At 38.3% G+C, this 16457-nt stretch overlaps 1 protein-coding gene across 3 annotated transcripts in view; it reads left to right on the plus strand.

The window, feature by feature from the left end:
• The window catches only part of MELK (maternal embryonic leucine zipper kinase), a 90487-nt gene that overhangs the window by 22083 nt on the left and 51947 nt on the right, over positions 1-16457 (plus strand). For all 3 annotated transcript variants that reach the window (XM_019799308.2, XM_011224565.3, XM_034664126.1), the window contains one exon: positions 2629-2727. In XM_019799308.2, the coding sequence (XP_019654867.1) occupies positions 2629-2727 (99 nt within the window). The remainder of the gene's footprint in view (positions 1-2628; positions 2728-16457) is intronic.

Below are 16457 nucleotides of genomic sequence, written 5' to 3' on the forward strand. Positions count from 1 at the left end.
GAGCAGGGAGCCCGATGGAGGGCTCAATCCCAGGACCCCTGGGATCATGACCTGAGCATAAAGCAGATGCTTAACCGACTGAGCCACCCAGGCTCCCCATAATAATTTTTTTAGTAGAGCCTTTTTTTTTTTTTTTTACATTTTTAAAAAGTTTTAAATTCCAGTATAGTTAACATGTGGTGTTACATTAATTTCAGGTGTACAGTATAGTGATTCAACAATTCTATATATTACTTAGTGCTCATCATAAGTGTACTCTTTAACCCCCTTCACCTATTTCACCCATCCCTCCACACACCACATACCTGTATTTTTTCCACTGTTCCATCCAATCTCCCAGGAGCAGTGTGGTAATCGTACACCTAATGCTCAAAGATTCCTAGAGGACTGATGCTGAGGCCCTGCTGGTTTGAATGCATATGAGATTTTCCTATAGGATCTTCAGGAGTTTTCTTGTCTACTTTATTTTATTTTACTTTATTTTGGAGAGAGAGAGAGATTGAAAATGGAGTGGGGGGAGGGGCAGAGGAAGAAGGAAAGAGAAAATCTCAAGCAGGCTCCACGCCCAGCGCAGAGACCAAAGCAGGGCTCATTCTCTCAACCCTCAGATCATGACCTGAGATGAAATCAAGAGTCAGATGATTAACCGACTGAGCCACCCCGGCGCCCCTCTTGTTCCTTTTAATTTGACTTTCCATCCTTCTAGGATAGTGTCCCAAGGAATTGTCTAAGGCACTTGTTAAAAGAGGTAGAGCTCAGTCCTGTACGCTTAATAGATTTTGGTTCTGTTTTCTAAGGTGGGACTTAAAAAAAAAAAAGAAAAAGATTCTTCATTCTAAAATAAGTACTTTAGGTAATTCTGTTTTTCATTGGTCCAGATCATGCTTTAAGGAATGTCCCATGGTAAATATCTCTAATTCCTTCAGTGATTTCTCACAGGAAATTGTTTCAAACCCCTACTCCCTCTGATTTTTTTTTTTTCTTATTTGGCAATTGGTAGTTTATGGATTTACTTGCATTTGCTTTGGTTTATGATTTTAGCTGATTAATTTATTCTCATATCCAATTCAAAGCAGTGAGAGGAAGGTGTTTGGATGAGTTAACTGAGGAATACTTTTTCTGCTTTTTTCTCTCTAGTAGACTTTGGTAGACTTTTTTCTCTCTAGTAGACTTATGGGGATGTTACTTTTTATTTTCCTTATCTTTTTATTTAACCTCAGACATAATCTCTGTTGACCACTTCTTTTTTTTTTTAATAATAATTTTTTATTATGTTAGTCACCATACAGTATATCTTTAGTTTTTGATAGTGTTCCATGATTCATTATTTGCGTATAACGCCCAGTGCACCATGCAATACGTGCCCTCCTTAATACCCATCACCGGACTATCCCAGTCCCCCATCCCCCTCCCCTCTGAAGCCCTCAGTTTGTTTCCCAGAGTCCATAGTCTCTCATGGTTCATTCCCCCTTCTGTTTACGCCCCCCCCGCCCGGCCTTGTTGACCTCTTCTTATGGCATTTGATGAAGCCATGCTAGCCCACTCCTTCCTGTGCAGCCTCTTTGCTTTGAATTTAACACCCTGGTCAGGAGTGCTATGCTCTCAAGGCTTAATTTATAGATTAATTATTTGACATCTCTGAGGCATAGATGGTTAATTTCTGACCTCCTGCAACTTGGAAGAAAAAATCAGGTGTTTGCCTAAAAGATTATTTACTTGGGACATCTTAATAATTTGATGTGATTTGGTAGACAAGACTGAATTAGATTTGGATTACTTAGTACAGAGGCACTACCTAGATGTGATGCTGCTTGAGTTATTTTAACTCTGTTTCTCTCCTCTACCCAACCCCTCCTGCCTTTAAAAAAAATGCTGCCCTTTTTACCTCTTAAAATTTTCCTAAGGCTCAAGCAAGGGTGGGAGCTGTGACTTGTCCTCAGCCAACAGTGGTGTCATTATTGACTAAGGCCAAATACTGCTTGAATAAGTAGTTAGCGCTTAGGACTCACGGGACACATGGATATCTTATATAAAGGTTAAGCTCCTTTCTGGGATTTTGAGATTTGTAGGGGTGTTTGTGCTGGCAGGCTAATTTCTAACCTTTATATTTGAGAAGTCAATCATTGAACTTTATTAAGGTTTCTTTGCACAGAGAGGACTTTACAGCGCAGTTTAGTCACATCTGCAGATTATCAGGAGTAACTTTTAAGACTTGTTTTGACATCCTCATGCATGTTTCTATAATCCTCACATGTAGTAAACCCTCAACAGCACTACAGAGTTGTCTTTCAGAATCAGAGACCTGGCTTTATCGCCTTCCTCATCATATCCATTCTAGCCTAGCCAACTGTGAATTATTTTCTCTTAAGTGTTAAAATCCAACAGAAGAGAGTGCATTGAACTGCAAGTCAGGAGACCCAGCCGGGTGGCCTGCCATTGACTAGGTGACTTTGAACAAGCCTTCCTTTCTGGGCTTTAGGTTCCCTGTCTGTGGAATGAGCAGACTGAATTGGATGGTCTCTGCATTCTTTTTCAGCTCTGTGAAGATTCTGTGATTCTGTTAAGTGTACTACCATTCTGTAATATGTTCTAAAAATTTTTTTTAATTATTTTTTTCCTCCCTCTCAGGCAGATGTTTGGAGTATGGGCATACTCTTATATGTACTTATGTGTGGCTTTCTACCATTTGATGATGATAATGTCATGGCTTTGTACAAGAAGATTATGGTGAGTATTACAAGGCATAGAATTTCAGTGTAAAAGTTCTATACTGCATACTATTTGTTTCTATCCATAAAAGTACAAAACCTGGCAAAAGTAATGTGTGCTGTTAGAAGTCAAGATAATGGTTATGCTCTGGAGGAGGAATGAATGGAAGAGGGGTGTGGGGGGGTTCTGTTCTGTTTCTTGATCTGGATGCTGGTTATACTTGTTTATTCAGTTTTTGAAATCTTGTCCAGATGTGTATGCGCTCATAATATGTATACTGCTCTGTGTGTATATTATACTGCTTCAGTAAATAGCTTAACGAGACAAAAACAAATGGGGAGCTAAACACGTAAGATGATTTTTCTGCTAAGAGTTTTTATTTTGTATCCTGAAATGATATCTTGGTAATTTACTTGGTTAAATCACATTCTCCTATTGAATTCTGGTAAAATAAGAGAAACTGTTTCTGTTTGACGGTAACATTTGGCTTTAAGGTATAATAAAACTACAGTTAAGAGTACTGTTAGCTTTGTTAAAATCCTATCTATCAGAGACAGGAAGTAGATTTGTGGTTGTGGGGGTTGGGGATGGAGTGGCAGTGGGGGTGTGACTGCTAATGGATATAGAGTTTATTTTTGGGGTCCTGAGAGCATTCTGGAATTATATAGTGGTAATGAGTGCACAACTTTATGAGTATACAGAAAACTTCTGAACCATACACTTTAAAAGGGTGAATTTTAGGTTATGAGAATTATATTCAATTTAAAAAATCCTCAGAATCACATATAACAAGGAAAACAGTGAAATTCTTTTTAAAGATTTCGTATTCAAAACAAGTTAACGCAAGAAGATATGTAAAGAGGGAGAAAGAGCATCACTTTGTGTCCATAGCAAGCCAGGGTCAGACCAGCAGAGCAGCTTCTCTCCATGTAGTTTGAATTCAGTTCTGTCGAACAAATATTTCTGAAGGTCATCTTTGTATGAGATACTGGAAGGCATGAACAAGGATCTGTGAAACTTGATCATTGTCCACCAGGGCCTGATTTCTTGTCGGAGACAGATGGAAGGCTATCTAAAAAGGGTGAAGGGCCAGGGATTCCATAGTGTAACAGAGGTATAAATGAAGTTAATGTAGGAATGGGTGAGGGGTTTGGGAGAACATATTACAGGAAGTGAGGTTTGAGCAGGGCTTTCAAAAAAGGGTAGAAGTGCTTCAGAAAGGGATGTGGGAGAGAGCATGCTGATAGAGTAGACAGTATGAGCAAAGAGAAGATGGGAGAAGCGTGGGGGGAAATGGTCTGACGTTTTCTGTGGCTGGACCACTGGGTCTCTAGCACCCTTTAGGTAGGGAGACTACCTAAATCAACTCTCATTCTTGGGATGTGGTATACCAAGTTGAAAGTGGTAATCCCAGTTGGATCATTTCATGCCCTATAGAACACGTTTAAGGGCATGAGTTCAATCTTCAGTTTTTAAATTTATTTAATACTTATTTCCTATGTCCCACCGTGGAAAAACCTTTAAAATCCCTGCCCAAATGATGAAGAGTGGTTTTGGGAAGAGGTGGAATGGTAGTAGTTCCAACTCTTTAAAGGCTAAGGAGCTCTGATTCTGCGGTCAAATGGAAGTCAGTTTGCTGTAGCTGTTAGTGCTGCTTTGGGGGAACCGTGCGTGCATGCGCTTCTCCTTGGGAAGGGGAGCTAGATGGGGCAGGAGGCTGGCAGCCATCTTCCTGGGGCTGGCTGCTGAGGGAGCCAACAGCCTGTATCTCCTTTCTCGTCTCTAGAGGCTTTCCCTAAGCTCTGCAGGCTAGCACGTGTGGCTTTGGCTCTGCTCACTCATTGTGGCCGCAGTTCCTGACCACACAGAGCCGCACCCTGCTCGGTCATACAGCAGAGTAGTGTTGGGATCTCGGTATAGCTTCAGCTTTGCTTGAAACAGAAGTGGTGTGGGATGGAGGCTGGTCTTTGGGCAGCTCAGCACAGTTTTCCAGCTATGCTTTTTTAAAAAAGAATTCGGCCAGGCTCTTCAGTACTTCACTCTTTTGGCTACTCTTTCCTGTAAAATAGTAGAGCTATGTTTCTTGTTCTAAAAATAATTTTAGTACTGTAAGCCACTAGTATATTTTACCCCACTCTTTTTTTTTTGGAATTCCATGCCAGGGAAATAAACTGACAGACAAATTTCTCCCAAGATGAACTAGAATTGGATCTGTTAGGTGGTATAGCATGAAATTTTATACCATTTAGAATTCTAGAAAGACAATGTGGGGACACATAATCCTAGAAATTCACTGTTGGAAAGGATCTTACAAATCATGTTTTCTCACCTCTGCTTCTTGTTTCATAATTAAATCTTGCCTAAAACATCTCCTGCCTTGGCTACGTCCATGTAATTTCTTTGTGTATTAGCATCATTTGGGGTGCTTTAAAATGTACTGGGTCCAGCCCCCAGAGCAATTAAATCAGAATCTCATTGGTATTTTTAAAATCCAGGATCTCTGCTTTCTGTCTGTAGACAGAATATGGCAAATTAGTTTCTTCCTCTGTAAAATGGATGGAATGGTAGTTTTTGCTATATAGGGTTGTTAGGATTGAATGAGTTAAGCCATGCACAGCATTTAGAGTAGTGCTCAATAAGTGTTCACTATTATTATTCACACACATGTCTAAATTTGGTTTGCCAGTATTTTGTCCAGGACTTAAAATTTGTTCAGAGATTAATATGTACTTTCTTTTCTTAAACTGTTTTATGTGTTTGTTTATTTTTGGTTTCAAGATTTTACTAGCCACATAAAGTTAATTGAGGGGTATTCTTCCTTTTACTTCTTCTTTAAACAGAACTCCTGATCATCCCAAATGAGTTTTGGAAGTTCAGTTTTGGACACAAAGAATGTGCCCATTTTGTATGATTTCTCAAAGTTATTGGTATAAGAGTATTTACTAGCGGCAAACTATATATCAGATTTTTATATATTTTTTTCAGATTTTACATATATAAGGAATTTTATATTGTATCTCTTTATGCTATTCCCTTTCCAGTTTTTTCACACACACATGAATGGAAATTTCCTGAGGTTTTGGCTATGCTAGGGGCAAAATGACTGTCAGTATAACTGGAGCTAGGATGGACATTCTTTTGTGAACATGGAGACTTCTGAGGATACTTGACTTCTTGATGATGAGTATATGGGAATCTTAGTAAGACATTATGCCATAAAAGATCATATGATTTTATCCATGTAAAGTTTTGAATATTCACCTTGGCCATGCAAAGGCTCAGTAAAGATGTCTGACTTTGAACAGGCTAACTTCCATATACCCCATGGATATCCACCTAGTAAAACAAAATGAGGTACTGTATGCATTTACCAACTATAAACTTTGATTTTAGAATAATTATATCTCTTTTTTATAGTGATGATTAAACAGGTTGTAATCTTTGATTTGCAATGTTAAAGTGTTGTAATCCACATGTAAGAAGACTACTTGGCAGGAGGACGTGCATTCAGCTCTTCCAAGTGATATCGAGGCAGTAGGGACAAGTTGAACAGAAGGGGTAGGTAGACCAGGGTTGAGGGCGGGATATATTGTTGTCTTATCCTGTTGGAAAGTAGTAGTTGATCTGTCAGGAAATTGTTCCTACCAACTCTGACTCTTGAGTTAGTAGCATGATGCATAGTTCTTCTAGATGTGTGAATACCTAGGAATCTGTGCTGCAGCTTAACTTCTTTCTAGGGTGCTAAAGGCGAAGAAAGGTTGGTTAAAACTTCAGTCAGCCTTCTTGGCCAGGCGATGTAGAGGTTGGCAAACTGTGGTCTACCAGCCAAATCTGGCCTACTGCCTGTTTGTTTAAATAAAATTTTATTGGAACATAGCCATACCTATTTGTTCATGTATCATCTGTGGCTGCTTTGCACAACAGTTGGTGGAGTTGAGTAGATGTGACTGAGATTTTATGGCCCACAAAACCAAAAATATTTACTATCTGTTCCTTTTCAGAAAAAGTTTGCTAACTCCAGGCTTAGTGTCCGTGATCTGTAGTAGAATGGCCCTCTCCAGAGCCTGCTTGCTCCTTTTCTAGAATATTGGTCTAAAATGCCCAGGCTTGTAGTTTATCAAGAAACTGACATTCAGTTAATTGTTTTTACAATGAAAAACAAAGAGTGTATGGTAAAAAGCTAAAACATTACTGAGGAGCATATAATTTAAAAAACAACAACTTCTCACCTAGCCCTCTATTTTCTTCCACAGAGACGACTATTTAGAAATTTCTCATATACCTTTGTAGGAATTATCTGTACTTATACAAACCTTTATATATCTGTATATATCCTTTGGGATTATATAATCCACACAGTGAATGGCCCTCACCCCCTTCTTCTTTCCTCCTTTTCATTTTATTTTATTTTTAAATATTTTATTTACTCATTTATTTTAGAGAAAGAGTGAGCAGGGGAGGGCAGAGGGAGAGGGAGAATCTCAAGCCGACTCCACACTAGGCACGGAGCCTGATGCGGGGCTCAATCTCACAATCTTGAGATCATGACCTGAGCTGAAACCGAGAGTCTGACGCCTAATCGACAGAGCCACCCAGGCGCACCCCGCCCTTTTTAAAAATTTTATTTTATTTTACTTTTTAAAGATTTTATTTATTTATCTGACAGAGAGACAGCCAGAGAGAGAGGGAACACAAGTAGGGGGAGTGGGAGAGGAAGAAGCAGGCTCTCAGCGAAACAGGGAGCCCAATGCAGGGCTCGATCCCAGGACCCTGGGATCACGCCATGAGCCGAAGGCAGACGCTTAACGACTGAACCACCCAGGCGCACACCCCCCCCTTTTAAATTTAATGCTTTACTTTGAAGATTGTTTCATATTGGTACATAGCAGCATGTACAGGTTTTCCTTGTTCTTTTTTTTTAAATGACTGCACAGTATTTATTGTGAAATTTCTTTTATTCTAAGTTTGTGTACATCATTTTTTAAAAATTAATTTTTAATTACACAATTACACAAGTAGTGCATAAAATGTTCTCTGTATAAAGAATGAAAACATAGATAACTGAATTTCTCTTGACCTGTCACATAGGTAATTACTATGATCACTTTGGTTCTTTTGGAACTTTTATTTGTATTTGTAGTATTTTGTATTTTTTTCTTAACATAAATGGTATCATACAAATATAATTCTGTATCTTTCTTTCTTTACTCAACAGTATATGCCATTGTACATATAACATTAACTCATTTTTACAAATAGTTTAGCCATTTTTTGTTGAATATTTTAGGTTATTTTCTAATTTTTTCACTAATATAAGTGATGTTCAGTGAGCGTCCCTGTGCATATCTTCTTGGACATATGTACCAAGTAGTAGAATTGCTAGATCCTAAGATATGACATTTGAAAAATTAACAGATATTGTCAAATTGCACTCCAGCATTTTTTTCCACATTTTACTTCCAGCAGCCTTGTATGAGAGTGGCTGTTTGTCCACACTCTCTTTAACATTGTTAGTTATAAAAATTTTGGATCTTGATTAATTGAATGGGTGAAATCTGAAAATGGGATCTGATTTTTTAAAAATTTATGGCATCTGATGTGTTCTTCATGTGTCTCTAATACTTAGAGTTTGAACTTATTTTAAATGTATATCTCTATATTTTTTAAAGTTTATTTCTTCTGCAGACTGCCTGTTCATGGCATTTGCTCATTTAAAAAAACTTTTTCTTATTAAATTACAAGAATGCTTCTACAATAAGGAATAATAATAATTACTGTCGTTCATGGAGTATTTACTACGTGCCAAGTGTTGCTCTATGCATTCTACATGGATTAGCTCATTTAATCTGCATGATAGTCCATTGAGGTGGGTACCGTTATCATAACCTTTTTTATGTTATTAATTGTATATATTTATTTATTTTTTTAAAGATTTTTTGTTTATTTGACAGAGATAGAGACAGCCAGCGAGAGAGGGAACCCAAGCAGGGGGAGTGGGAGAGGAAGAAGCAGGCTTCCAGTGGAGGAGCCTAATATGGGGCTCTATCCCAGAACGCCGGAATCATGCCCTGAGCCGAAGGCAGACGCTTAACGACTGAGCCACCCAGGCACCCCTATCATAACCTTTTTTAAAGATGAGGGAAGTGAAGCAGAGAGTGGTAAAATAATTTGCCTGAAGTTATTCAACTAATTATTGGCAGAATTGGGATTTGAACTCAGGTGGTCTGCTTCCAAAGTCTGTATTCCCAACTACCATGCTATAGAGCATCCGAAGGAAATTAACCATTTTGTTCTCTGTGTTAAAATATATATTTCAGGTTTTTTCTTCGTGCTTTTTTTTCTAGTATTTTTGCCTCTTTTAAGATTTTATTTTTAAGTAATCTATATCCAACATGGGGCTCGAACTTACAACCCTGAGATCAGGAGTTGCTCTCCACCGACTGAGCCAGCCAGACACCCCAATACTTTTAAATTTTTTTAATACTAATTTTTTGATCTACCAGAAATTAATATTGGTGTAAGAAGTAATCGAGACCCAGCTTTTTTCTAACAGTTTTTATTTTAAAATAGTTTTAGATTCACAGAAAATTTGCAAAGATAATACAGCATTCCCGTATATCCCTCACCCAGTTTTTCCTATTATTATTTTTTAAATTTTTTTAAAAAGATTTTGTTTATTTATTTGACAGAGATATAGCCAGAGAGCACAAGTGCGGGGAATGGCAGAGGGAGAGGGAGAAGCAGGCTTCCCATTGAGCAGGGAGCCCAATGTGGGGCTTGATCCCAGGACCCTAGGAGCCCCTAGCTTTTCCTATTATTAACATCTCACATTACTGTGGTAGTTTGTTACAACTAAAGAACCAGCATTGGTACATTACTAATAACTAAATTCTGTACTTTATTCCTGTTTCACTAGTTTTTCTCTAACGTCCCTTTTCTATTCTAGGGCTCTTTCGGGATACTGTATTATATTTAGTTGTCATATTTTCTTTGCCCTCTCTGATCTGTGATAGTTTCTAGGGATCTTTTATTTTTAAATAAATAATTATTTATTTATTCTAAAATAAGTATTGGTTGTCCCAGGCCTGCTTATTCAATAATCCATCATTTTCCCATTGATTTGAAAGGATGGTTTTATTATATATTAAATTTCTACATTCACATATTTCTTTTTCTGGGCTTTTTATTTTGTACTTATCTTTTTGTCTATTCTTGTCTGATACATAATCGTTTTAGTTGCTGTATCTTTATAATGCCATTTATTTTATGTCTGGTAGAATTAACTTTTTCTTATTCTATTTTTCCTCTAGAATTTTTCTGGCTGTTCTGCTATGGTTTTTTTCCCTGGTGTACTGTTTAAATGGAATGTTTGGAAAGCTAATGGGTCCATAATTTGATGGAATAAAGTCTAATCCATTTTATTTATTTATTTATTTATTTAAAAGATTTTATTTATTTATTCGACAGAGATAGAGACAGCCAGCGAGAGAGGGAACACAAGCAGGGGGAGTGGGAGAGGAAGAAGCAGGCTCATAGCAGAGGAGCCTGATGTGGGGCTCGATCCCATAACGCCAGGATCACGCCCTGAGCCGAAGGCAGACGCTTAACCACTGTGCCACCCAGGCGCCCCAAGTCTATTCCATTTTAAAAAGGGATGGTTTGGTAACATATCTGTGGTATTAATAATGGAAAATGAATGAGCCGGGATTGGAAGACCTGGCCTTGGGTGCTCTTTCAGTTGTATGAAATTCCAGTCCTTTCAGAGGATCTGTATTTTCGTAGCCTAGAAACACACATTTGTTTATTGCTTGTGCACGTTTTCATTTCTTAATTCTTTGTGTGTTTGTGAGTGTTATTAGTGCTTTTTCTTTTGAAAAACATTGTTATTAAATTATAGTACATCTTTATAATAGTCTATTCTACAGCCATACAAATAAATGAGGAAGCTCTTTAAATACTGCTATGAATGATATCCAAGATAGATTGTTGGGGGGAAAAGCAAGGTTACAACAGTATGTATAGTGTACTGTCATTTTTGTTAAAATGAAGGAAAGGGAGGCATATTTGCATAGAAGGGGATACAAGAAGTTAGTCGTTGCTGTTCCTTTTGGGGAGAAAAACTGGGAGAGAGGAATGGGAGACTTTTCATTCTATGCTCTTTTAAATTTTGAATCATGTTAAGTTTTTACTTCTTGCCTAATTGTTCTGGCTAGGACTTCCCATACCATGTTGTATGGAAGTGGTGAGAATGGCCATCCTTGTCTTGTTCCTGATCTTGGAGGAAAAGATTTTTCTTTCCTCATCGAGTGTGGTGTTAGCTATGGATTTTTCATTTATGGGTTTTATTATATTGAGGTAGTTTCCTCTTATTTCCAGGTTATTGAGTGTTTTTATCATGAAAGGGTTCTGATTTCTGTCAAATGTCTTTCAGCTGACATATCATGTGTTTTTTCTCTTTCATTCTGTTAATGTGGTGTATCACATATATTCATTTGTGTATGTTGAACTTTCCTTGCATTCCAGGAATAAATCTGACTCGGTGATGGTGTATAATTCTTTTAGTAGGCTGCTGAATTTGGTTTGCTAGTAACCGGTTTTTAAAAAGTAGAATGATGAAGTTCCATGTGAGTTTTGAACTCCTTAAACTGATGTGGGAAGTGGAGGAGATGCCTTCTCCAGTAAAGTGTGAGTCTGTCTGTAGCAGTGGTTGTATGTTTACTTGAGTTGTGCTGAAGTCTCTTCTGTCTGAAGCATCTGCATCAGTCTTTTTGTTGTTGATTTTTTTTTTTAAAGATTTAGTTTTTTTAGGTGATCTTTATACCCAACGTGGAGCTTGAGCTCATAACCCTGAGATTGAGTTGCACGCTTCACCGACTGAGCCAGCCAGGTGCCCCTTGCTGATTTTTTGTGCTTTTCCCCCCTACTTCCTTCCCCCCCTTCTAAGGAGATAGAGCATTCTGAAATGTGTATGTTTTGTATTTTCATGTCCCTTTCACATGGATTCTCAGAAAATATAAAATGTTTGCGGGCACGGATATTCTTATTTTGTTACAAAAGTAGTACCTAACATTCATGAGCTTCTTTGGTCAGACTCTAAGTGGCATAGCTAACTATTACTGTACCTTTCTTATAGATGAGGACTCTAAGGGGCAGAGACCTTAAATAACTTACTAGTCTTTTGGCTAGTAAGTGGCAGAGAGATTTGAACTCAGCTTGTCAAGCTCAGAGCTAGTTCTCATCACCATCCTGAAATACTGTTTCTCAGCTTTGTAGTTACTAGTTTCAAGAGAATCATAGACTCCTAGGCGGGAAAGTGACCCCTATCCCAAACTTCTTTTTGTGTCCATTCACTTGGAAATATTACCAGACACCCCAACTTGTCAAATTTACCAAGACTACAAGTTAATTCTCCTAATTCATATCATCGAGCATCAGCTTTTTTACTTGCTTTAGGTGTCACTCCTGGTGGAGCAGCTTAGGTGGGTCCTCGTTTGCTTCCTCAGTAGCGTTAGAGCCTTGCAGTCATCAGTCATTTCCAGGTCCGTTCCAGCTCTGAGTAGCTGTAAGTTGTCTGACTTCTCTTTGTTCACATTTGGGTTCCCTTGTTTGTTTCAGCCTAGCATTTCTGTGGAAATTTTGGATCTTGATTCTGCTCTCTTGAAATATCAGCTGTCTCCCAGCATTGTGCCACTTTGCACGTTTCTTAAGTATCTCTAATCCAAGTTGTCAATTGAAAAACTGAATAGAATAGGTGTTTTGAGAATTGGGTTTTGATCTCTATCAGGTACACTTAACCAAGGTTTTGTGGTCTTATCCATAAATATAAACTGAGTGACCGTTAATGCCTTACAGAAATTGAACTACATTAGATCCATGGTGTTCCTCATTTACTGCCTTAATTCTAAGCTTTGCTTTCTCTCTCTTTTTTTTTTAACCTGTCTGGACCTAAGTTTCCATACTGTCTATTTGCCTTCACTTGCTGCTCCTTCAAGTTCACATTCATATGGCAGCCATAGAATCAATGCCCTTGATTATTAATATATTATTTCTCCAATACAAGGTAAATGTTCCAACATACAATCTTCAGGTTCTCTACATTTATTTGTTTGTTTGTTTTAATCCTTTGGGGGGTATTTTGATATTTTTGGTAAATCAGATATTTATACAGTGGAGTGAATATAGTAGAAAATATCTAATTCTTGTTCAGTAGAGATTTAACCTTCCTAATTAGTATTATTTACTAATACTGTATATTCTTTGTTTCTCCTACTCTGAATTTCATTTTTTAGTTTTTCATGTATTTGCAAGTTGGAAATTGATTCAAATTAGGACTTTTATGCATTATTGTGGAATTTAATTTCACACATTATAGATTTTGAAATTTATTGTAATCTTGGCTCAGAACTATTGTTCCGAGGCGCAGTGTAATACAGTCTGCTGGTTGAATCTAATTAAGGTGTTGTATCACTTGCATGCAGTATGTATCTTTGCCTAGAATGTTCTAAAATTCTTCACTTGGGAATAACACTTCCTTTAGTTCTTCTTGGTCTGATTGAAAAACCCAGCAATATTTCACTGTATGTAACTCTTGTTTAAGAGGCAGACTGTGTTTATCTCTTGCATTTGTTGACTATTTTAACCAAAATGCTCAGCTGCAGTTTCTAGCATGATTGCCAACAGATTGGGTATTAATCTTATTAATGTCACCTATATTCGTTTACCATCACTGCATTCAAAGACAAGCATGACTGTACTCTAGTTCTGGGTACACAAATATTAAGAAAGTATAAATAATTTAGTAAATGAAAGTTGAATAGCTTGCAAGTAAAATTGCTTTCTAACAAGTATAATTTATAATTTTAAAGAAAATGGGCACATTATCTTTTTATGAGATTATATTTTACAATTATGGAGTTGACTATATACTGTAATTATGTGTTGGAGAGATCGCCTGCCTTTCTTAGAACCATGTGAAAAATGAACAATTTCAAGCTCTCTAGAATTCCCAGGATTATCTTGCTTAGCCCACAGGGTTTATTTCCCCCTCCTGCTTGGTTTCTCTCTCTATTACCCATTTCTTGCTCTCATTTGCAAGGTAATCGTCCCTTAAATAAACAAGAATTCTCTAAAGACTGAGCAGAAACCAGGGTTAAGTTGCACAGCCCTGGTTGACAGAGGGCCTTTTATGGAGATGCTCTTCCCCAACAGCATTGCTCGTCTCAAGGTCTTTTTCATTAGATCTTTGGGTATACTTCCAATGTTGAAATAAGGAGCCTTTCTCCCTGTTTACCTCTAGACTTTCTTAGATTTTCCAGCACAGTACAACAGAAAAAGTACCGTATGTCTCTTCTAGGGCTGTCTACTCCTTTTTTGCTCTGTAACAGTGTTTTTCAGTTTTGGCACTATTGACATTGTGGACCAGATGATTCTTTGTTGGGGCTGTCTTACGCACTGTGGGATGTTTAGCAGCATGCCTGGCTTCTGCCCACTAGGTGCCGGGAGTAGCTCCCAAGTCATGGCAGTAAAAAATGTCTCCAATTGCTAAGAGAGTAGATCTTAAAAGTTTTCATCAAGGAAAATACTAAGCGAACAAAACTTGTAAATATGTGTGGTGATGGATATGAATCAAACTTATTGTGGTAATCATTTCATAATATATACATATATTAAATCCTTATGTTGCACACATAAAAAGGTCTCCAGACACTGCTAGATGTTTCCTGGGGAATAAAATCACCCTGTTGAGAACCAGTGCCTTATGATATTGAACAAGTGCTTCATTTCCCTGGCTGAGACTTAGTTTCCTCATCTATGTAGTGTGGTTAATAACCCTTGCTTACTGCACATGATAAAATATTTGTGCAAGTGTCTTGTGTATTTTAAAGCATTATGTACAAATAAGAGGTTGGGTTAAGGCTAGCAGTAGAACTCAGCTCTGAATTCTATTTCTGTCAGTATCGCAGTGCAGAGAATGAAGCTGAGGATGTCGGGTCTTGGTGATGGGTCACAGGCCTCATGGCTTACTGTAGATGGTACTCTACAGACTATTCTGTCCAAACAGGGAAAGTGCATGGGTACACTTCAGGATGTAATGGCAGCAGGGCTTGACTAGATGATGTGTTCTTTACTAGGCAGTCCTGAGGCAGCCGCAATGGGGCATAGCTCCATTGGGAGGACATGTGGCACTCCTCAGAATGACTCTAGCCTTTCTTACAGTACTGAGTATTTAGCATTCTGGCATGCATGGTTTTGGCTAACATACCCATCTTTGGTCTGTTACTGTTTTGGGCATCCCTCCTCTCCCTCCTGTTTCTTTCAAATTCAACAAACATTTATTGTCTCTTACGTGCAAGGCATTGTGTTGAGTGCTTTCACATATTCCCTTTTATTCCTTTTAGAATCCTATAGGTGGAATTACTTGTTTTACAGATAGTAACAATAGTAGTAATAATAGTAGCATTAGTCGTAGAGGCAGCAGTAGTAGAAACTAACATATATGGAGTTCTGTGCCTGGCACTGTGCTCAGTGCTTTACATGTATTGAATCACTGAATCCTAGCAACATTTTTTGGAGCAGGCACTATTATTTTGCTTCTTTGTACAGATGAGGAAACTGAGGCACAGTGTGATTCGGTAGCTCATCCACACGACTAGGAAAGGGTAGATTCTGGATTTGAACCTAGGAAATTTGTCTTCAGAGTCTACTCTCTTAGGAAACCGGTCCAGAGCGATTAAATAACTTGTACAAGTTCATGGAGCTACTAAGAAGCAGGCGTAATGTTGACTCCAGTCTATTCCTGTTTCCAGTGTGCTGAGCACCATGCTTCTCATTGACCTGTTCTTGCCTCTTTCTGGCAAGGATGGTTTTGGTGTGCTAACTTAGAGCACAGTAGGGGGATCTATTAGAAGATATGTCATGAATTCAGGATGGGATTTATCAGAGGTGATAAAATGAGGCAAAGAGGAACTTGGAATCAGTCTGGTGGAGCTTTTCTTATTCAGTGCTTTGTTCTGAATATTTCTTTTTACATCTGGTTTCTGTAGAATACTGCTGCTTTTAGTTAAGAGTACTTTTGTTTTGGGTGGTACTTTCTGAATTTAAAGGCATAACATTTATTTTATTTTGATAGATCTGGTGATGGGCCTATTATCTGTGTTGGAGCAGACCAGAAAGGGCTAGAACCTAGAACCAGACCTATCCTTGGGGTGGGCAGGTGCTGGTGGGAGAGAGGTATGTGAGGAGTTAAACCCTTATAGATGGTGTATTAGTTTCCTAGGGTTGTTGTAACAAAGTACTACAAGGCAGGGCCTTAAAACAACAAAAATTCATTCTCTCACAGTTCCGGAGGCTAGAAGTCCAAGTCAGGTGTCAGTAGAGCCTCGCCTTGGAGCTGGGCTGATTTCTGGAGGATGATGTTCTGGACAGTTTATAAGAGCAGAGAACCCCAGTGCTTGGGCTAGTCGATGGCTTCTCCATCTACCTGTTCCACCCTTCTAGCCTTATTTAACTGCTGTAGGTTTTGTGCGTGTGTGCATGTGTCCATGTGTGCTTGCCCTTGTCTCGCTGGACCTATATTATATTTCTGACTCAGGAGCCTTATTCAGTGCCTTTTGTCTTCTGTCATTTGTTTTGGGGACCCTCTGGAATTTGCCAGCAGACTATGTTCCTTCGCTCCCAAAGTTATCACAAACAATTCTGTGATGAATGTTACTGTTCATGTATTTTTATATGCCAGATTATTTGCTTAG

This window comes from Ailuropoda melanoleuca, chromosome 7 (genome assembly GCF_002007445.2).
Source record: "Ailuropoda melanoleuca isolate Jingjing chromosome 7, ASM200744v2, whole genome shotgun sequence".
NCBI lineage: Eukaryota > Metazoa > Chordata > Mammalia > Carnivora > Ursidae > Ailuropoda > Ailuropoda melanoleuca.